The following is a 21,257-nucleotide window of genomic DNA, read 5'->3' as shown; positions in this document are numbered from 1 at the left end:
TCCTCGTTTGAAACGCGTCCACTTATAGCCGCTTAAGTCAAAAGAGGCCCGTTTTTGGTTGGTCGGTTTGGGCATTCGCATCGCCTTGGCCGATTCGGGCTTCCGTTTCCCAGGGTCGACGGGAATCGGCGGGCGTCCGATGAATCCTTCTTTCGCCTTTGGGGTTTTTGTTTCCGCGTCCACCGAGGACGTCCGTCACGACGTCCGGCTCAAGGTGCGGCGCCCGTTGAGGCGCCCTGGCCTTAAAGGTCACCTTTTACACTTTTTACAGCTTGAGGAAAATGAAAAGCCACGGAGCGCCGATTGTCATGACAAGGTCCTCCCATTCCACGTTGGGAATATCGTCCATTTTGGACATATTGAAAAGGCCGAGATTTATCATGCATTTCCCCCGATTTCCGCACTAATCCTTGCCAAAGGACATTTTTGTTTTGACACCCCAAAATCACCGGGTGATTTTTGCAAGCCTTTCAATGACGCTCCAAAAGTCATCATACTCCAATCAGCGCATAAATATTCCTGTTTTGATTTCATAGATATATAAAGGTCCAACGTAGTTGTTTTTGCGACGGTCACGTTTTCACACATAACGAAGAGAAAGAAAAAAAGACAAACAATTCTACACGCGTGGATAGGGCTGATGCCATTGGTCTACATTTCTATTTGACAAAGTCGGGACACCCAGGGGTTAAGTAAGATTATCGTCTATCAAAAATGGAATAAATTTACCTAAACCGGCATCCTTTTCAACACCAACGAAAGAAAAAATATCGAGCAACTTTCAACAACCCCGAATGATTTTGACAGCGTTTCTACGGGTTACGGCTTAGTCTAAAAGAGAAAGCAATAACAAGCAAGCGCATCATGGAAACGACCAAAAGTGAAGAGAAACGTCCCCCCCCCCCCCCCCCCCCCCATCATTATCACGCCACGCGCTCGGGATTTCAAGAAGGAAACACAACAATGATTTGATCCATTTGGACACGCAGCTACATGAAAACGGCGTGTCGCAATCGCCCGAGGTGCGGAGCCGGCCGGCACGTAAGCTCCGCCCCCGGCCCGCCTTCATTCAACGTTGCTGATGACGAAGGACCCGCATTTGGCGCGATGACGTAAACGCGGCGCCGCGTTAGTTGCCGGGGCCGACTGACGTGGGCGACGGCCAATCGGCGGCGAGCGCCGTCGTCCGGCGGGCCAACGGCGCCACCGGCGGGCGTGTCTCCGGCGCGGGGGCGGGGCCGGCGCCGGCGCGGCGCCTCCTTTGCTAAATGACTGCAGCACGAGCCGCACACGCGGCCGCGGCGTCCCTCCCGACGTGACGTTTGACGCGCGCTCTAGCTGCCGCGCGCGCGCACGCCACTCGCGCACGCGCACGGACGGAGCTCCAGTCTTGGAGCGCGTGGGAGCGTCGAGGCGGCATGGCTGAGGAGCGCGCGCGCCCCTGAGCCGAGGACCGGCGGCATCCTCGTCCTCCTCGTCCTCGTCCCGGTCCTCGTCCTCGCCCTCGGCCTCGGCGGGGGGGGGGGGAGGCTGCGGAGCTCTCTCCCGCTTGGATTAATTGGCCGGACAGGACAGCGAAGGAATATGGCTCCCTTTGCCGCCCGTTGCGAGGATCCGTAAGCAGGTGGAATTCCCCCCCTTTCCGCCCCACTCTGGAGCCCCTGGCCGGTCGCCCCACGATCGCCCCCCCACCCCGGGCCCCCCTTTTCTCGGAGAGGACACAGGTGTGATCGCATGGTCGCCGAGGTCTGACGGACCCTCCCCCCGTCCCCCACCCCCGACCTCCCCCCCGAGTCACCTTGGAGGTCCTCGTTCCCCGCACCTGCACCCTCGCCTCCCCCTCCTCCTCCTGAAGGGGACATTCCGGCCGGCCCCTCCCCCTCCCACCCCAAATCAAAATGAGACTCTCCAAAATGTGCCGCCTGAACGCGCTCGGCATCTACTTGTGGGAGACGCTGGTCTTCTTCAGGTAAGGACGACCGCGCCGAGGTTTGTCACTTTTTTTGGGGGGGGGGGGGCCCCGGTGCTAAGCGGGGCGGCGCGAGCAGGCGCTCGGCTCGACCGGTGCCGACAAGCGTTTGCGGCGGGGGGGGGTCGCCACGTAGGCCCGCAACATATATCCCCCGCGCCGATTGGTCGCCGTCGGGTCGAGGGGGCCGCGCGTCCGATTGGTCTCGCGGGATCGACTCCCCATCTGCTCCGATCCCTCCGGCCCGCCCCAAGCCGACGGGCCGGCGAACCAACGGCGTGGCGCGGCGTCGATCGTTATGCGCTCTCGGCGAATCTTTTTATCGTACGCAAACGTGGCGAGGGGCCCGCCGGCAGCGGCCCGCTTTATTGCGCCGCACCCAGATGACAAACGGCGGCCCCGTCTTCCAAAAAGCAAAGTGGACGCGGCGTCAGTCCTCCTCGCCAGTAGCCGGCGCTACGCTGCGGCGCCTGGCCAATCGTCAACGACGAGCAAACGATCACGATTTATTGAACTTAAAAAAATGTGAGCTTCATTCGTCTTCAGCCTAGCGGTTGTTGTCTTCAAACGGAATCGTACCAACGTCTTGTTTCGCGCGAATGGCGCTTTGGCTCCTTCAAAAATTGGGGCCAGTTGGCCGGGCCCTCCCTTCTCCATTTGCCTTTTCCTTCCCTTCACGGAAAGAACGCGACTCGTATGTCAAGGCGGCGCGCGTCCGGCGGCGACCCGCCTCCTCCTTTTCGCTTTTTCCACAACTTTGACACCGGAGGCAAACGGGTCCAACGTTAATGAAGCGGCCGTCGCGTCCCGGGGGCCAATTAGCATCTTTTAACGATTGCCGTCCGCCCGCCGGCCCTCGCGCGCGCACGCCGGATATTGCGGCAGGCAGGCTGAATGTGCTTTTGTGCGGGGCAGCCTGGCGGCGTCCAAGGAAGCGGCGGCCCGGAAAGCCGCCTCGCCCATGCCGCCGTCCGAGTTCCTGGACAAGCTGATGGGCAAAGTGTCGGGCTACGACGCCAGGATCCGGCCCAACTTTAAAGGTAGGAGCCGAGCCGCCCGCGTTCCCGCCCGAAGCGGCCCGAGGTTTGTACTCGCTACTTGAGTCGGTCCTCGTCCCGGAATCCCTGTCTGGGAATCGTCGTACCCGACGTCCGATCCGTCGGGAAGCAAAACGAGGACGCGGATTTCATTGCTGAAAAAAAAAGCACGTTGATCAAATAAGTTCGATGCGGCCGAACGGTCCGGGAAAATTCCGATCCGGGGTTTTGCAAAAAATGAGACTGCAATTTTTCACTCACTCTTTGCCGTTTGAACTGGCTGGAATAAGAAACGTTTGTGCCAAATTTTCAGGCAGGGTATGCCGCTTCCAAGCCAGTTTCAATGTAGGCTTATCGTTGGGAGCGTGTAAAAACAACGCCGCTTGTAGCTGCCGTCAGTCATTCTGCAAAGCTTTCACCCGGACGATCTTCCGGCCGGCGGCCCGGGAAGGAGCGGAGCGTTCCGAGCGCGGCCGTCGGATGGCGCGGCGGTTCGGGCGAAGCCGGACGGGCGCCGGCTAGCTCGGGCCGCGCTTCCGCCTCGGCGCCGGGCGTCTCCGAAGCCACGCGCCCGATTCAAACGATCGGGTCGTCGGCGAGCTCCATCGTTTGGGTCGGGGGCGTCGGGGACAGAAACCCGGAAGACGCGCGGGGCGGCGGAGGGCCCCGACGGACGCCGGAGAACGGCGAGGCCCTCGACCGACTGGCTGATGCCCATGCTGACGCTCTGTTTAACGGTCTGATGTGCTTGTTCTCATCCTCCAGTGTGGAACAAAGGTAAACGATTGACGCCGTGTCTGATGTTTAGACTCCCCTTTGCCCACCCGCCTTTCCCCCGCCCGCCCGCCCGCCCTCTTTGCACCCGGCTCGCAGGATGTTTTGTTCCCCGCCTCTGACGCTAGCTGGCTACATCGCTTGTAGCCGCACGCTATCCTGACCGCTTGTTGTTTTTTTGTTTGTTTGTTTTTAACGCCGGTGATGGTAATGACAAGAAAGCCAGCGAGCTCCCCCCACCCCGCCTGAATGGACGTACCCCCCTTTAAGACACATGTCATGGGTTTCTCACTTTAGCGCCAACGGCGAGGGCCAACGCGTCGAAACGTGGAAACTTCACCCCTAAAGTCAACGCACGGGGATCATTTCACTACTTTTCCCCTCGATGACATTTCATCGCGTGAAGGAGCAGTTTAAGTGTCCCGAGAAGCCGGGCGGGGAAAACGAATGCTACCGACGCCAATTTGTTAGCGTCGACTAGTTAAGAGTGCGGATCTCCGCGCTGGGCCGTCGGCGGAGAGAAAGGACGGCGAAACGCCGTTCCTCCCGCCTTGAGCTCGGAAGACGCCTCCTTCCAAAGTCGGCGCTGAGCGAAGCCGGCCGCTGGCGCGGGTCTCGGCGGGCGAGAGGGGGAGCTTCTCTCGCGGGGAGCGTCGGCGCTGAGCGAAGCCGGCCGCCGGCGCGGGTCTCGGCGGGCGAGAGAGGGAGCTTCTCTCGCGGGGAGCGTCGGCGCACGCGCTCACTTGAGGAGCTCGCCAAAGCTTTTGCCTTTGAATGTGTCCGGGCGGGCCGCGCCTTCGCATCCGTCAGCACTCGCCTTCATTCGCTGCGCTCCAACGGACTCGCCGTAATGAGCTCGGGCTCCGCGGGGGCGCGGGCGCCGGGCTTTTAGCGAGCGCGCGCCGCCCGTGTCAAGTTGGGACGCGGCGGAAGACGGCGACGACCAAAACAGAAGGAAAAGCAAGAATATAGAAGAGCGGACAACGCCGAGACAAAACGAAGAGCGCCCAAGGGGGGCGCCCGTCTGTGCTTGCGGGCCGGCGTTCCCGCTTGTTTGCCGGTGGCAATTTTGCGGAGATGCCTGGCAAGATTTTGCGGGAAAGATGGCCCTGGATTTTGCCGTCAATCGGCTCAAGGAAGGAAGCTTTTTCACCCGGGTCGCTGTACTTGAGAAACGGAAGGAGGCCGACGGAACGCTTCTTTCTAACGCCGGTTTGTCAAAGGATTTTCGAGCGCCCCATCCGTTCGAGTCGAGTCGTCCGAATCGGCGCGCTCCGCGGGGGAAAAATCCCAAATCCGCGAGGGCGCGCCCCGAACATCCCGCCGCTCGGGTCCGCCCGGGGCTGAGGCCTGCCTCCGGCTCGCTTTTAATCCCGCCTTTAAGCCCGGACTTAAGCCGGGGTTTAGCGCCGCACTAAATGTCGACAGCGCGGCGGTACGGAGAGCGATCCGCCTTTCATCCCGCCTAACCGCCCCCCCGGTTTGAAACGGCCGCCCGCGCGCTTTTTGATGAGCTCGAAGGCGCCCGTGACAAAAGCAGTCGGCAAAACGGAAATCCGGGGGGCACGTTCCGCAGTACGATTCGCGACCGACTCTGATCGTCCCGCGATCATCTGTGAGTTTATTATCCCCCGCGGAAACAAAGGATGTCTTTTCTGTCGGCGTAGCCGGCCGCCAAGCGGCGCCGCCCGGCGGACGCCAGACGTTTCCTCAAGGCGGCGCTTCAAAGGGCGCGGGCGCCCGCGCTAGCGGCCGGTGGCGCTCGGCTAGATGAAAGCAGCCGGCGACGTCGGCCTCCCGCTTGGCTAAGACTTGGAAATTTGGATCCGACTCGAGCCGTCGGATGATTTTGAGGCGTGGTCACGAGGGAAAAGCGCACGCGGAGGCTAACGGATGATCAAAACGTGCCGACTTTCGGTACGGGGTCCTGCTGTCTCTTGTAAACGCTTGCAAACGGGAGGTCGACAGGTAGATCGTACAGGTACCACGTTTAGCCCGTGTCGGGCTCGTTTACCGCCGTTCAAAACGGGAAAAACTCTCCATTTCGGACATCGTGAAAAGCCCGTGTTTCGTCGTGCATTTCCCCCGGTTTTGAAATATTTGCGTTGAACCGCCATGGGGGCGCTAGCGGACAACTTATGACATTTGCAAGCCTTTCAATGACTTTCCAATTGGCGTAGCCCGACTCCCATAACGTAAAATTCTTGCTATGCATTGTGGGACTTCGACAAAAGGCTTGGATCCGAGGACCCAAGCATGTTCCCATCTGCGAAATCTGCAGCATTGAATGGACGTTGACGGGTTTTTTTCTCACAAAATGAAAATCCTGTGTACACATAGACAGATAGGTAGGTAGGTAGGTAGATATGTAAATGTACATGTGTGTGTCCATTTTGTGGGGTATTTTGAAAGGTATTTGACGACGTTGCGAGCCTTTGAAAGTCTGCCCAAGTTGTCCAGTGGGCCAGCCAATGGATGGACTTCAGCTGAGCGAAAGTCCAAAGTTTTTGTCTGGATTTCAGAGCCTTTGAGAGATTTGCGGGTCGGCGGCTTGTGCGTTTTGGGTTACCGCGGCGGCGCGGCCCCGGCGCGCCCTGGGCTAAAATGAAAAGGAAGCCATTTTGACATGTAGTCTGGATGCATCGTGAGCCCCTCTGGCCCGCCCCCTTGCATTCCAGAAGATGCGCGTGCATTTTGCTTGTTTGACTTGCACACCTTCCTCTTGCTCCCCTTCGTCATCATGGCCGCCGCACACTTTTCGACTCGTGCATCCCACCCCCGCCCTGCTGCTACTGCCTTCACAGTATGTTGCCCCCCTCCACCCCCGCTGCCAACCCCCCTCTCTGCCCCCCCTCCCTTGTTGGCAGCCCGCGATGCCCCCCCCCCCCCTCGCCCCGTGTTGTTTTCCTCAAGCGGGACAAACAACGAGTAGTTGCTCAGCCCTTTTAGTGGAAAAACAATCGGCCGACTTGTCTTGTGTTTAATTGTCTTTTTTTTTTTTTTTTTTTTTTTTATTAGACCCAAAAGGCTCCAAAAATGAAGCTACTCACAAGAAAGGTACTTTCCTCTTTCTTTTCTCCACCAACCAGCCCTGCTTTTTATTTCCTTTTTCCTCCTCCACGGCGGCGACGCCGCGTGCGGGAAACCTTTCACGGCCTTTTTTTTGAGGGGGCAGCTTGAATGATTTGAAGAATTGCAATGGAGCGCGTTTCCTTCTCTTGGTTGCGATGTCGATGCATGCGTGCGTGAGCGGCGACTCCTTTGCCCACAACGTTTTTGCAGGTTCCCGCCGCGTCAGCTCCGAGCGCAATTTTGCAATTGAAACGGGCGCGCCATGGCTCGTGACGCCGCCGACGGAACGGGGGCCGGCCAAAACCACCCAAACGGAAATTTTGCGCGAGGGTCGGCCCCCGCCGACTCGATGGTGGCGTCTGAGCGGGAGCTTTGTTTTGATCGAGCCGAACCTGCCTTAAAGCCGATTTCAAATCGGAATCCATCACGGTAGGCTGTGCACTTTTATTTCGGAACGCCGTCGTTCCCCGCATGTGAATTTGGATTTTGCGCATTCGGACCTCCGCCGGCAGGAAGCGAGAAGCGAGCCGGAAAGCTAGCGTATTGACGGAAGGGAAGCGGGTCTGAGGCCGACGCCGTGTTTAGGAGGACGCGCCGGCGGCCGAAACGCGCGCGGCCTTCCTCACCTTCACGTGACATTTGAACGCCGAGCCGAGCCGAGCGGAGCGGAGCGCCGCTCTGACTCAACCTGCGCGCTCGCGTGTGCGCTCGGCTGCCATGATACATCTTCCTCCCTGTCAAGATGATTCAAAGCATCAAGCTAACGGCGCAGCGGCAACACACTTCATTAAATTGCACGCGCACACGCAGAGCAGAGCAGATAAGATGTGGCGAAAAGCGCAGCGTCGATGGCTTTCGCGAAAGGGGACGACGTCGACTCCGTAATACGTCCCAACCCGCCGTTCTCTTCGCTCGCTATTGAACCTTAGAGCGCGCCGGCGTCAAACGCCAGGCCCCGGGGCCCCGCCCCATCTTTTATCGCGGCCCGGGAAATGCCGATCGGGACTCGTCGCCCTCGGGAGCGTCCGCCCTCAGACGTCAAATTATTGAGAGGGCCGTTCGCGTGTCTTGTAGGAGCGCCCGATTCTTGGCCAGTCACTTGAGAACGGTACTTGTTTTGGTTGAGGATGCTCTCTAAGAGTGCGTCGCACGCCAGCGGCGAGGAGGAAAGAAAGCTTTGGGGATTCCGCCACCTTTTGTAGGAAATTGCGATTTCAAGTACGTTCTCATTCTCGGCCCGCTGCAGGCCCCGCTCTAGTTCAACGCCCCCATCCCCAGAGGCTTGCCGTTTCGGCCCTAGGTAGATTTTCAGTTTTGCGAGGGGTCGGCGCCACTTGATTAGAGCGGCGAGACCATGGCCATCTTTCCCCCCCTCGCCGCTTTGTTTATCTGCAGCTCAGCGCGTTGACTCGCAGCCGCACGCGTCTGGCGCCAATGAAGTGAAAGAGGCCATTCAATTGACTGGACGTCTGGCCAGGCCAGGCCTGACGTCGGCTTGGACGTCGGCTTTCTTCGAACGGCGCCGCCGTAAACCTCTCTCCCCACCTTCGGTCAAGAGTTTTTGGCTTTTTGGGTCTTTCGCCGCTAGGGTCGGCGCTCCGGCCCTCGCCGTCCTTTATTATGATTTGGGCGGCGCGCGGCTCGGCTCGCGGAAGAGTGGCGTGGAAAATCCTCGCGTATCAGAACCGGTGGAGATTTACCGGGAGGAACGGCGTCGTCTCTGGAGCGACCGAAGGTTTGCTCCTCGTAACATCGGGCCCGCGGTAACGTCGTTGCCAGCCGGGTGGTTTTCAAATTTGGACCGGGCCCGGCGGGGTTTTTGCTTCTTTTTTCTCCCGGCGCGCGGTAAGTGCCAGTATTAGCTCTAGAAAGGTAAAGTCTCTTTGCGCGCCAGTGCCATGAATATTTGATGAAGCGGCGGAATCCTCATTAAGTCGCACATTCCCTGTGTTTTTTCTTGCCTTAACGAGCCGAGCCCAGAGTCTTTGTGTTTTCTTTGTTTACGTCCCGTCAAACAACTGCGAGCGCCGCCGCCCGACCAGGACGCCGCTCTTTGATCGCTCCCTTACTTCCTTCGTTGTACTTTGGCGGCAGCTCGACTGGCGATGGCTCGCGTGCGGCATCGCTAGCAGGCCGGAGTTTGCATTTAAAGCGCTCCGTTCTGTGCACGCGCGTGCCAAAAGAGCGCAATTGACCGCGGGGTCGAATGGAACACCTTTCCGTGTTTTCCGACGGGTTCCGAGCGAGGATGGACTCGGCCGGGGCTTGGGTTCTCTTATTGTGAACGGTGGCGTGACAAGCTAAGCTAACGCGCGCTGCCGTTGGCTGCGCTCGATGCTAACAGCCAACTGAGCGTTACGCCTGTTATTGGAAGTGAGGCTTTTGGCCTTCGTTTTGGGGGGTAACAGTGTGTCGTATCTTTGGGGAAAACAGTACTCTTTTTTGAACTTTAGCCCAAAGGATAAAAGGATATGTTTTTAGGAAAACCTTTACAATTTTTTGGGATAGCTAATGAACATAAGTACAATGAAGCGCGGGGCACGTAATGTTTTCTCTTCTCTTCTCTCTAGGGACTTTGTATGCGTGTTAGGCAGCGTACATGCCGCGGCTTGGGCCCGGCCCGTCTCGGCCGCGCGGCACAATCTCTCGCGGAGTTATTGTTGACGTTCCCTTGCGCTCGGACAAAGGCGCCTTTGCCTTTTTTTTTTTGCTTCCTGCCCGTTCTCGGTCACGCCATCCGCGGCCCAATGGCCGGCCGGACTCCCCCACCCCCTCGCCGCGTCGCGCCGCTCTCTCCCGCCCGCAGCGGCCGGGGAAGCGCCGGCAGGGATGCGATGCGATGCGCGCGGGCTGACAGGGAGAGTAATTGGCCATCAAAGTGATCCGGAACCCTTCCTCGGGCCCGCCTGCGGAATTAGACGCCCGCTTGCAGCAGGATATTAAAGCGGCCGAGCGGGAGCCAGCGCGCGCGTTTGCTTTTGCCCGAGCCCGCCGTGACCTCAAGGCGAACAAATCCCATAAATAATAAAAGTTCAACAAACAAGCGCGGCGTGTTTGGAGGTCGGAGTCAACGTGGCGGCGCCGGGCTCCGGCGCCATATTTGGACAGGCTCAAACGCAGATTTGGCGCCATTTGCGCGGCCGGACTGCGTTTCGAGTCCCGGTTGACGTCTCGCGTTCCCTGCTCAAATGCGCCGCTCGCTCTGAGCGTTACCGTATTTCTCCCGAGCACAAGTCGACCTGCGGTAAGTCCCCCCCCGTCGCGACCGTGCTTGAGCCAGACACGGAAGCCCCGGTCGCTCCCCATGCCTCGTCGGTAGCTAACCGAGCAGTTAGCGTAAAGCGCTTTGAGCGGCGCTACGTAAGCGCGAGGCCATTGAGCGCTTTGAGGGCTTTAAGATGAATTTGAAATTGGACTGAGGACCGAGTCAAACAATAAAGCACCGAAACTTCAAACCGTTTTATGCCGGCAACGTTACTTTCCAGATTTGCGTCGCGCTCGTGCGGTTTCGGCTCCGCCCCCTCCCCCATAAGCGGAACCGTGTGCAATGGGATCCGTGTAAGCGCCCGAGGCGGACGTCGACTTCGACTTGCCTTTTTCTCAAATTCCCCCAAATTGGAGTCCGGGTCGACAAGGGGAGCGCGGGCCCCGCCCCTTCCGACCTTTGACAAAAAGCCGTACCTTTTGCCGTACTTTTTGCCCAAATCCCCCCCCCCCCCGCGTTGCGGTGCTTTGTAGCGTTTTTCCGACAGCGGGCGGGCCCTTTTTCAATCGGGTTCTTTTTAACGTTTCACTTGTGACGAAGGTTTGTTGAAGGTGGTTGTCGGCTTGGAAGGGTTTGCGCCCCTTCCATCGCTTCTGACGTGCTTTTCTTCATTCCATGCTTGTCGTCGAAAGTGATTTGGGGCAAACCGGTTGGGCGCAGGGCCCGCCGACCTTCATGTGGGAGGAAGGTTGCCTCCCCGATTCATTTATGTGCGCCCCCGCGGGTCACATAATATGGATTTTTCATTTGCGTTCATATTTCAGCAAGATGGCGAACGACGTCGGCGCCGCATGAAGGACGATAAAACTCTTGATTGACCTCCGGCTGTGAGCGCGCGAGTGCGTTCGAATCACGGCCGACTCGGTGTGTGCAACGAGAATTCTGCTCGCGACCGTCCGCTCGTATTCCGGAAGCCATTCATTTTTTCCCCGCCGGACAAATCCGTTTCGTGAGCATTTCAAACAGGATCGCCATTGTCGCAAACGGCGGCGTCGGCCAGTTCAAGAAAATATTTGTCTCCTTCAATGACAAAAGACAAATGGAGCGACGGTGCGTCTGGAGCCGAACGGGCCGCTCGCAACCGTCTCCAAGGCGGAGAAGGAAGCGGGACCTTTGCCCGCAAGCGTTTTCCGAGGGGGGCGCCGGCACCGGGGACCCTCGTCCAAACGCGGCGGGAGACGGGGACGCGGTCGACGGGCGCCAAATGTCGTGCCGAATGTCCCCGCGGTTTGACGCCCGGCGTGCTGTCCTCCTCAGGTCCTCCCGTCAACGTCACCTGCAACATCTTCATCAACAGCTTCGGCTCCATCGCCGAGACCACCATGGTAAGGAACCCGACCCGCGTTTGACTGAGCGTTTTTGAGCCCGAAAGCGAGAAAGTGGAAAGCGAGACGCCCTCGCTGAGGCGGGAAGGGGCCGCGAATCGCGCCTTGAGCGGCTTTCGCTCGTTTTCTGCGCTCGTTCGTACGCGACTTCGTAGCATCTTTCCGAACAAGGTCCCGTGCTTTCGAAACAGCGTCCCATTTTGGAAGCGGGGGAGCGCGGACCCCCGGGGGCGCGAGCCAACGGCGAGCGAGCAGCGAGCGCCCGCTAATCCCTGCCGGCAGATTACAAAGAAAAACAACAAAGTAGCGAACTAATCGGATTTCTCATCTTTTATCCCTCCCGCCGCTAAATCCATTTGGAAGATCCCGTGACAACAAGCGTGTTTGCGTTTGCGCGCACTTCCTCCCTTAATTGACTCGCGCCGCCGTTCCGACAATCCTCGCGCCTTCCCCGCTGTCAAGCGTGTGCGTGTGTGTGTGTGTGTGTGTGTGTGCGTGCGTGCGCGCGCGCGACCCCCTCGCGCGCCGACAGGACTACCGAGTCAACATCTTCTTGAGGCAGCAGTGGAACGACCCGCGCCTGGCCTACAGCGAGTACCCGGACGACTCCCTGGACTTGGACCCGTCCATGTTGGACTCCATCTGGAAGCCCGACTTGTTCTTCGCCAACGAGAAGGGGGCCAACTTCCACGAGGTCACCACCGACAACAAGCTGCTGCGCATCTCCAAGAACGGCAACGTGCTCTACAGCATACGGTGACTCGTCTCGAAGCGTTTTTTTTTTTTTTTGGGGGGGGGGGGTCCGAGCGCATGGCGCCCGCCGCTTTGTCTTCCTGGCCGCAAACGGGCACAGGCCAACCCGCCTTGAAAGTCGACCCGCAAAAGGTTCTCCAGAAGCCACGTCTGAAGCACCGTTTTGCTTTGACCCGAAGGCTCCTTCCTCGATTTATTTTTTGCTCGGTCGCCAAGCTGGTACTTAGCAGCGGGAAGTTTGCTAGGCTAGTCTATCATGAGAAAAGGTCTGTGGAAGCCATGTTGCCGCCACGTGCCGTTCAAGGCTTCAAGCAAGGCCGCGGGACCGGAGTTGAGTCGGGCTGCGGCCGCCCCGCCCCGCCCCCTCCTCCCGCTCCCCTTTATTGCCCGGCCCCGCCCCTTAGCATTGCGGCGGCAAAGGAGGAGGGGCCGGCTGGGCGCGTGATGCGCCTCCCCAAAAAGGACCCTTCTCCCTGCGTTTGTCGCAGGATGGGAATTGAGAACGGCCTCCGGCGTTCGGGCGCCCCTCCTCTTTTCTCCGCTCGGCTTCGGCCGTTTCGGGAGGTCGCGCGTCTGGCGAGACGTTCGAAACGCCGCCGCGCTTTTATTTTGAAAATCCGCCTATCGATTGAATCGCGGCCGCTTCCCTCTGTCCTCGTTTGCGGCCGGGCGCTCCCTCGTGCCCTCGTCCTCTTACCGGCCCGCGCGTGCGTGCGTGTGTGTGTGCGTGTGCGCGAGACAGAATAACGCTGGTGCTGGCCTGTCCCATGGATCTGAAGAACTTCCCTATGGATGTGCAAACCTGCATCATGCAGCTGGAAAGCTGTAAGTAAACACACGCGCGCGTTTATACTGGATGCGCGCGCCTTGACAATTTGCGTACGCACGCGCACAAAGGATGCATGCGTACACGTTTGGAGTATACTTTTCGAGCAACTTCACACATACAGTACCACGCGCACGTGTTTGTAGGGTGCGCACACATTTTTTCCATAACCACAGGCAAGCGCGTATACTACACACAGTCATCAAAATAGCCCATTTGTCCTTTTTCATGGAGGGTACCTCACCCCCTTGACTAGCGCTCAGCTCATTTGAAGGCAGTTGAGCGCCGTAGTACAAACTGCGACCATTAGATGCCACGCATATATGACGAGCGAGGAATGGAAATTTCCATAGACGTAGCGCACAATATGGCGCGGTATAACGGCGGGAGCGGCGTACGGTAATAAGGAAGCGCGCGCGTTTGCCCGTCCAGTCGGCTACACCATGAACGACCTGATATTCGAGTGGGACGAGAAGGGCGCCGTGCAGGTGGCCGACGGCCTGACGCTGCCGCAGTTCATCCTCAAGGAGGAGAAAGACCTGCGCTACTGCACCAAGCACTACAACACGGGTGAGTCGGCCAAAGGCCCGCCGTCGCCGTCGGACGTTCCGTCCCGCGGCCGCTTCCCGCGCCCGACGGCCATCTAGCGTACACGGGGCCGCGTCCAGCGCCTTCCTCCCGCTTTTGCACTTCCGCCGTTCCCATCTTTGTGTCAGGGAGCTTCTCCGTTTCCTTCGCCTCTTATCTCGCGCCGTCGCTCTCGCGAGCGAAGGCGCGGCGCCGTTCGGTTGTTGTTGTTTTCGCGCGGCGGGCGGGCGGGCGGGATTTATTAGCCGCAGCGTGACTGCGAGAGAAGACATTGAGCCCGGCGACGCAAAAAGCCTCTTGAAATACTAATCAAGTCGCCGCCTGCTGCATTGCACAACTCGCCAGCCGGCCCGCCGCCGCCGCAGCAACAATAAAATCCAGGAGCGCCACCAGCGCAACACAATGCAATGCCGCTATTACCATCCACCGGAGGGGGGGAGGGAGGGAGGGAGGGAGGCATGCAGGAAGTATTGCAGGGGAAGGAAGGCAAAAAGGGAAGAAACGGAAGGAAGGAAGAGTGAAGCAAATGTGGCCAAAGGCGTCTGCCCCGCAAAGCGCCGGCGATGGGCGCTCTCCATCGTCCGAAGGGCCGAACCCCGCTATGCTATAGGCGTGCTTTGATTCAAGCTCTTGCGCACGCACGCACGCACTCGGATGAATGGCTGGAGTCTTGCGGCATAAAATACCGAGCTAGCTTAAACGCTCTCAAGTGTACGCCGCGCATAAATCCTGCCCGCCCACCGCCGAGCCCTCGCTCTCCCCTCCCCTCCCCTCCCCTCTCGTCCCCCCCGCCCGCTCGGTCTTTACGGCCCGAACGAGCGCCCGGCTGACGTGGCCTTGACGCCAAGGGCGGCCATTTCGTTGGGCTACCTCGCCTTCGAGGGGAACTGCCGGGAACCGGTTTTCGTTTTGGGGGCGGGTTCAAATGTCGAAGCTATCGATCGCCGCTGCTCCGATGTTGAGTTTCCAGATCGCTTTTTTTTTCTCCCCCCCCGGCCGTCCTTCAGGCAAGTTCACGTGCATCGAGGCCCGCTTCCACCTGGAGCGGCAGATGGGCTACTACCTGATCCAGATGTACATCCCGTCCCTGCTCATCGTCATCCTGTCCTGGGTGTCCTTCTGGATCAACATGGACGCCGCCCCCGCCCGGGTGGGCCTGGGCATCACCACCGTGCTCACCATGACCACGCAGAGCTCGGGGTCCCGGGCCTCCCTGCCCAAGGTGGCCAACCCTTAGGCTTAGGCTTAGGCTTTGGCTCAGGGTTAGGGTTAGGGTTAGGGTTAGGGTTAGGGTTAGGGTTAGGGCTCGAGTCCGGTCCCAAGGGGCCGACGGCCTGCATGTTTTACGCTTCTCTCCAGCCCCGAAACGCCCGATTCAAATGATGAGGATCGTTTTCCAGAGCTTACCGATGAGCTCATCGGGTGTGCTCGAGAGAGAAAGTTAGTAAAAACATGCAGGATACTTCGGGACTCGTTTGAAGCGGAGGCCTTCCGAGATGATTTGCTGATCATCTTGCTCGGGATGCTCTTCAGCCGAGTGAGATCAGATCGCGGGAGGTTGCCCTCGGAGGTGTTTTTTCCCCCCGCCCGCCGACAGGCGCGCGTCTCGGGGCCGAAGTGGACGAGTCGAGCCGTGTTCTCCTTTTCATAATGCGTCAAAGTCCGCCGAAAAAAATGATCCGCGCTAAAACGGATGCGCGCCCTATCGGTTCGGAGGTTCATAAAGTCATTTGAAGCCTTGTAAATGACGTGACTTATTTAGCCTTCAGATTCATGTTGTTCAAAAACATATGGAAAAAAGGAAAAGTCAATACGGGGATGAAACTAGGGGGAAAAAACGTAAGAAAACCTTTGAAAGAAAAGTGACCAAAAATGACAAGGCGGAAGTTATAAAAAAGGCAACTAAATGTTTTCCTGTGAGGGATTAAAGAAAGAAAAGCAGTCCTAGCTTGCGTGACCCACTATAGCATTGTATAATTATGTCCAGGGAAGCTGTAATCCCGAACACACACTCAGCGCGCGCGCGCGCACGCCAACACACACGCTTTGTGGACATTAGGTGCTTGATGCGCTCTAAAAATTGAACGAGTGAAGCGTGATTCCGCTGCAGTTCAGCTGTCACAGTAATGATCACGCGGCACAGCTGAGCTTAGCGCGTGCGCGCGCACCTGGCCGACCAAGAAGGTGAGCTTAGCCGAGGCAGGAAGAGCAAAAGGCAGCCGGCGCGCCAACGCCGCCGGGCTTTCGGCCGGCGCGCCGCGCCTCCCTTTTTCTTCGGTTTTCTCGCCGCCGTCGATGAAAACCTTCCTTTGCTTTGCGTCGGCCAGGTGTCCTACGTGAAGGCCATCGACATCTGGATGGCCGTCTGCCTGCTCTTCGTCTTCTCGGCGCTGCTGGAGTACGCCGCCGTCAACTTCATCGCCCGCCAGCACAAAGAGCTGCTTCGCTTCCGTCGCCGCCGGCGGCACATGAAGGTCACTTGCTCCTTTTGTGAAAAGTTTTCGCTTGGTCCGGTAAAAAAGCTCTGAAATTTCACAAATTTCCCGCCTTCCTCTGCTCCCTCTCGCCGCCGGAGGGTTAGGGGTTAGGGTTAGGGGGCCCAAAAGCGAAAGCTCCGAAACCTCGTACAGAAGAAGCGTTCAAAGACACGAGACGAGCCCGCGGACGCGCCGCCCCTTTCCCCAGTGCCGGCTTTTGCGATGGCCGAAGCGGCGCCGACGCGATCGCCCGAGGCGGACCTCCCGCTCACGGCGGGGGTCGTTCCCGTGGCCCCGGACCGCTCCACGCGATCGCTCCAGACGGAGCTTGAGCCTCCACGGTACTTTGGAGGCCGCCGGCACGACGTACAAAAACGTACGCGCGCGCGGTCGGGGAGCCCGTCGTCACTTTGCGCCTCGGCCTTTCAAGACGCGGCGATCGGGCGATCGGGCGCCCGGCGATCCGGAGGGAGCCCGCGCCGCCTCGCCGGCTCCAATTAAGGGCGGAGCCGTTAGCGGCGGCGGCTCGTTAGCGTCGATCGGCCCGGCGGGATCCCCGAGGGACGCCGCTCGGCGGAAGGCCGATTGATGAGGCCGCCTCTTTGATCGCTCGCCAAAATGAGGAAAGAAAGGCAAGGAGGGCGAAAAGAGCCGGCGCACTCGCGACTCCCGCCTCCGGGGCCGTTCATCGACGGGGCGCGTCCCGGCCGCCCTTCGCGCCGGCTTCCCGTCCGCTCGGCGGGAACCGGCCCCCGCTCGTCCCCCGCTCGTCCCCCCTCGGTCGGCTCCCCCTCACCTCATCGCCTCGATTGCCACGGCGACATCTGTCCCAGTTTAGCTCAAGGGCGCGCCGAGGTCGGCCAGCGTGTGCGATTCGGGGGGAGGGGAGGGGGGGTAATAGATGGCGCTACCTGAAGCCGAGACAGAATTGGGACGGGAGGGCTAAAAGCGGAGACGGCGTTGCCTGCGCGGAAACGGGAGCGACGGGGCCGACGTTTTGACGGCTTTTCCCGGGAAGAGCGCTGTAGTCACGCGACGTCGGCCGGCCCGCCAGACCGCGGCCAAAGTCGTCTCCGTCTTCCCCCCGCGAAGGCCGACAAATTGAACGCTTATTTGCAGACGTTTCCGACGGGTCAAGCGTGCGAGTACGTGAAATGGGCCCACGTCGTTATCTTTCAAATTTCAAATATTTTGGAAGAAAACAACCAGCGCTTGACCCATTTCAACGGTAAAGTCAATCAAATACTTCAATATCGTCCTCGCGACACGTACCGTTTTGAACCGCGCGGCGCCGTCGGCGGGGGGAATTCGGAGCCCGCCCGCTCGGGCCTTTCCAAGGCGAAGCACGCCAGGAGGTTAAAATATTGCACGGGTAGAGGAAACCCGCCGTCCCTTGGATACGCTTGCCAACGGGAGGTCCGCCCCGCGCGCGTCCAATCCAGCCGGCCTCGGGCTCGTCTCCCGCCGTTCAAAATCGGTGACGGCCGCGTTTGCTTCCAGGAGGAGGACGGCGGCGGCGACGGGCGCTTCGGCTTCTCGGGCTCGGGCTACGGCGTGGGCCCGGCGTGCCTGCAGAAGGACGGCGTGGCGGCCATCAAGGGCAACAACAACAACGCGGCGGCGGCGGGCGGCGGGGGCCACGCGCCGCCCGAGAAGAGCATCGAGGAAATGAAGAAACTTTTCATCAGCCGCGCCAAGCGCATCGACACGGTGTCGCGCGTGGCCTTCCCCCTGGTCTTCCTCATCTTCAACATCTTCTACTGGATCATCTACAAGATCATTCGCAGCGAAGACATACACAAACAGTGAAGGGCGAGCCGAGCGCCGGCGGAGCCGAGCGCCGGCCGAGCCGAGCGCCGGCGGAGCCGCGCCCTCCTCGCCGCCGGCGGAGCCGCGCCCTCCTCGCCGCCGGCCGTCCCGCCTTTTCCCGCTCCTCGTCCCCCCTCTTCGTTTGGCCCCCACCCCTTCCCGGGGACCGAGTCACGCTGCGCGTCCCAAGCGATGAATGGCTGCATGAGAAACCGCAAAGAAAAAAAATGGACGCAAAAGAGGCGGGAGGGGCCACGCCCGCCCGCCGGGCCGCGCCGTCGTCCGAGCCTTGGAAAGTCCAGCTCCGCCCAACCCCGGCCAAACGCTACCACAATCGCTTCTTCTTTTTTGCTTTGATGCTAACGCTAGCACGCTAAAAGCCCCGCGCAGACCCCCCCCCCCCACCAGCAGCACACGCGCGCGCGCAGCAGCCCCGGGACTGACTCCACAGATTTTATTTTCCATTTCAATGTTTTCTTGTTTTTAACGCTTACTTATTTATCGTTTAGTATTGTTTTTGTTTGCTTTTTTAACATTTAATACTTATTTTTCTAGTAACTTCTTTTTTATCAGCCGTTTTATAAGTACAAACTATTTCTATTTTTAAGGTATGTTTTAATTCTGATTTTGCTTTCCCCGCATTCATTTACTTTGTGAAAGAAATGAATGTTTTTTTTCATTTCTTTGGGTATACGCAAAGCGCTTCTTGTGAGGATTTTTGGAGCTTGTTTGTTTTTTGGCGGGTTAGGGGGGCAAACTGTGACGGGCGCTTCCCGAACTCGATCCTCACTCGGCTTCTCTATGCAAAGCGCGCGCAGGCATATGCAAAAGAACGCGGCCGGGCCCGCGGCGTGACCCCGAGCCCGAACGCGCGTCATTTGGTGCGGGCCCGCCGGACTTTCGACTTCCGTGTGCTTTTTTTGTGCCGCGCCTCCGTGCGCCTTCCCGTCACACTCCAAACCAGCAGGGGGCGCCGGCAAAAAAATGTCGTCGACTTGACCGTTTGCAATATTCAAGAGTCGGGGGTGTCAAACTCCCTTAAGCTCGGGGGAAAACCCACTCCCGGGCGGGCCGGACCAATCGAATCCTCCATGTCGCTTTCGAGCAACGACTCCAAATGTTTCGTTTTAAACACTGTCCGAAATGAAACGACATCAGAATTAATCGCGAGATGTGAACTATGAATAGTAAAAGATATGTTTTGCAATTGTTCAATAACTCCGATGATTTTCTCTTTGCAAAATCATCGACCGCCTTCAACTCGGAGCGGAAAAAAAAACAGTAAAAGAAAAGGGGTTCGGAAGGAAAAAAAAGCGAAATCCGGGACGGATGCTAATGTTAGCTTCCCGGGCGCGCTTGACGAGTGACCCCAGAGTAGCAGCTAAGCGAACGCGGCGACGCTCGTTCCTCTCATGATGCGCAACAGCGCCCTCTTGCTGTGCTTCTCCCCACACCTTTTCCCCCAAAGTCAACTTTGGTTTGCCACGTTTTCCTTTTTGTTTGTTTGTTTTTTCCTCGGCGCCGCCGCTTGTCCTTTTTTTGATCTTTTTAAGGTGACAGTTTGTGCCATAGCCGCCGCTGCCAACCAGCACAAAGGGGGGGTGGGGGCGGGGGCGGGGGCGGGGGAGGGGGGCCGGGCAAAGCTTTGGTCCCCGTTCGATTTTGGAGGCAGACACAAACGTCGAGGCCAAACACTGAAAAGTGATCAATAAGTCCCATTTTTAATGGATATTGCAAATGTAAATATTGATTGTTGTTTTTATTTCTTTTGAAGAACTAATAACAAATATTTTTTGCTCGTCCGTTTGAATTTTGTCGGTCATCATACAGCATATATGAAGCACTTATTTATAACGTGGCTTTACGTTTGAGATCACTTCATGAAAAAGCGTTGATGCAGATGTGTTAAATTTGTATTTTATTTTAAGCCTATATAGTGATACTTTCAGTTTTTCATCAGGAGTCATGTCAGCGATAAAATATTAACAATGTAATGAAATATGCATTTTTTTCATGTATGATTTTGCTCGTGTTAATGATGTAGTGTCTTCATTTCATTATGTCATTCCAGGCCATCTGGATGTTGTATTTACAATAACTCAGCCAAATATGTAACAAAGTGAGTGAATAAAAACTAATCATATTTTTGCTTTTAAAAAGGAAGGAATAGTGTGTAGCGACCCTCCCGTTTGAGGAAAAACAAAGGCAAAAACTTGCAATCTTTTCCGAGGGTTCCCCACCCACGTAAATGCTGATGGTCGTCTCCTGCGTGTTTTACTCAGCCGACCTCTGACCTCTGAGCCCTAAACGTTTCCGTGCTTCCAAAGGAGCCTCGCTTGAAAGCTCCCGTGTTTTTTACTGGGGGTGGGGGTGGGGGGTGGGGGGGTCGTTTGAAATCGCATGTTTTATTTATTGCATTTGACACGCGGCTGAGACGATTGATTCTGGATTCTTGCTGATTCTTTTTTGCACACGTCGGAATGGCCTTACTCTTCTCTTTGCTTTCCTCTCTTTGGCTTGACTTTATTTTTTTATTTATTTGTTTGCGGCAGCACACTTTTGTGCGGCCAACAACGCCGCCGCCGCGTTCCGCCCCAGCAAAGCGCAAAAAAAGGAAAAAATGGCGCAAAAGACTTTGATTCTCCCAAATGTAACGAGTATATTTTGCATGACGACGAATTGGCAGATGTTTTGCTTTTTTGCTTGCACACACCGACGACAAAAAAAAGAAAAAACTGTGAAGCAATTACAAGGAAAAAAAAAAGAATGTAGCGTTTCTGCTCTATCTGTATATAAATATATATTCTATTTATTGAAATATGTCCTAGCAATTATTCTATTAACGACCTTTTATCAACATGGTTTTGAACAATGTCGGCGACCGCTCGCTCGAAGATCTATGTCATGTTTAAAAACGAAGATTAAAAGTTGCCAATAAAACTTGACACTGTCGATTTTTCTTCTTGCTGTTTTTTTTATGTCGTTCGTGCGTGAATACGACGCCCAATATGTGGTGATCGATTAGCGTGAAAGCGCGTAAAGTGCGGGGACGATATCACCCCCCCCCCACACACACACACACACACACACACACACACACGCACAAAGGAGCCGCTAAGAATTTGGCGTTTGCCAAGCGTTGAAACGTCACGCGACAGTCGAGTTCCACGTTCAGGCCTACCCCCGCGTCGGTGACGTCACGGCGGAAGGGACGGCGCAACATTTTGTCCGCGGCGCGTTACCGACCCCTAGCGGCAGGTTTGCAGTATGGAGCAAAAAGTTTGGGGCGCTCGGCTTTGGTCGCGCCGGAACGGAACCGGCTCTTCTCGGTCGTCACTTCCTCTCGCCGCGTGTGACGTTGC

At 57.6% G+C, this 21,257-nt stretch overlaps 1 protein-coding gene across 2 annotated transcripts; it reads left to right on the top strand.

The window, feature by feature from the left end:
• Positions 1–920: 920 nt before the first annotated feature.
• On the top strand, positions 921–20,847 carry glra1 (glycine receptor, alpha 1). 2 transcript variants are annotated; one of them, XM_088430920.1, is made up of 10 exons: positions 921–1,969; positions 2,885–3,009; positions 6,799–6,837; positions 11,375–11,442; positions 11,975–12,198; positions 12,938–13,020; positions 13,454–13,591; positions 14,617–14,831; positions 15,937–16,083; positions 17,587–20,847. In XM_088430920.1, the coding sequence occupies exons 1-10, from the start codon at positions 1,899–1,901 to the stop codon at positions 17,893–17,895; spliced, it is 1,419 nt and encodes a 472-aa protein (XP_088287046.1). In that variant the 5' UTR covers positions 921–1,898; the 3' UTR covers positions 17,896–20,847. The 2 variants fall into 2 exon arrangements, with proteins under 2 accessions (XP_088287046.1, XP_088287047.1); XM_088430921.1 differs by lacking the exon at positions 6,799–6,837 and having other exon boundaries at positions 922–1,969.
• The last annotated feature ends 410 nt before the right edge of the window (positions 20,848–21,257 follow it).

Source organism: Hippichthys cyanospilos, chromosome 13, assembly GCF_059441005.1.
Source record: "Hippichthys cyanospilos isolate Australia breed blue-spotted pipefish chromosome 13, RoL_Hcya_1.0, whole genome shotgun sequence".
Lineage (NCBI taxonomy): Eukaryota > Metazoa > Chordata > Actinopteri > Syngnathiformes > Syngnathidae > Hippichthys > Hippichthys cyanospilos.
This window is presented reverse-complemented; position numbering and strand designations above follow the sequence as displayed.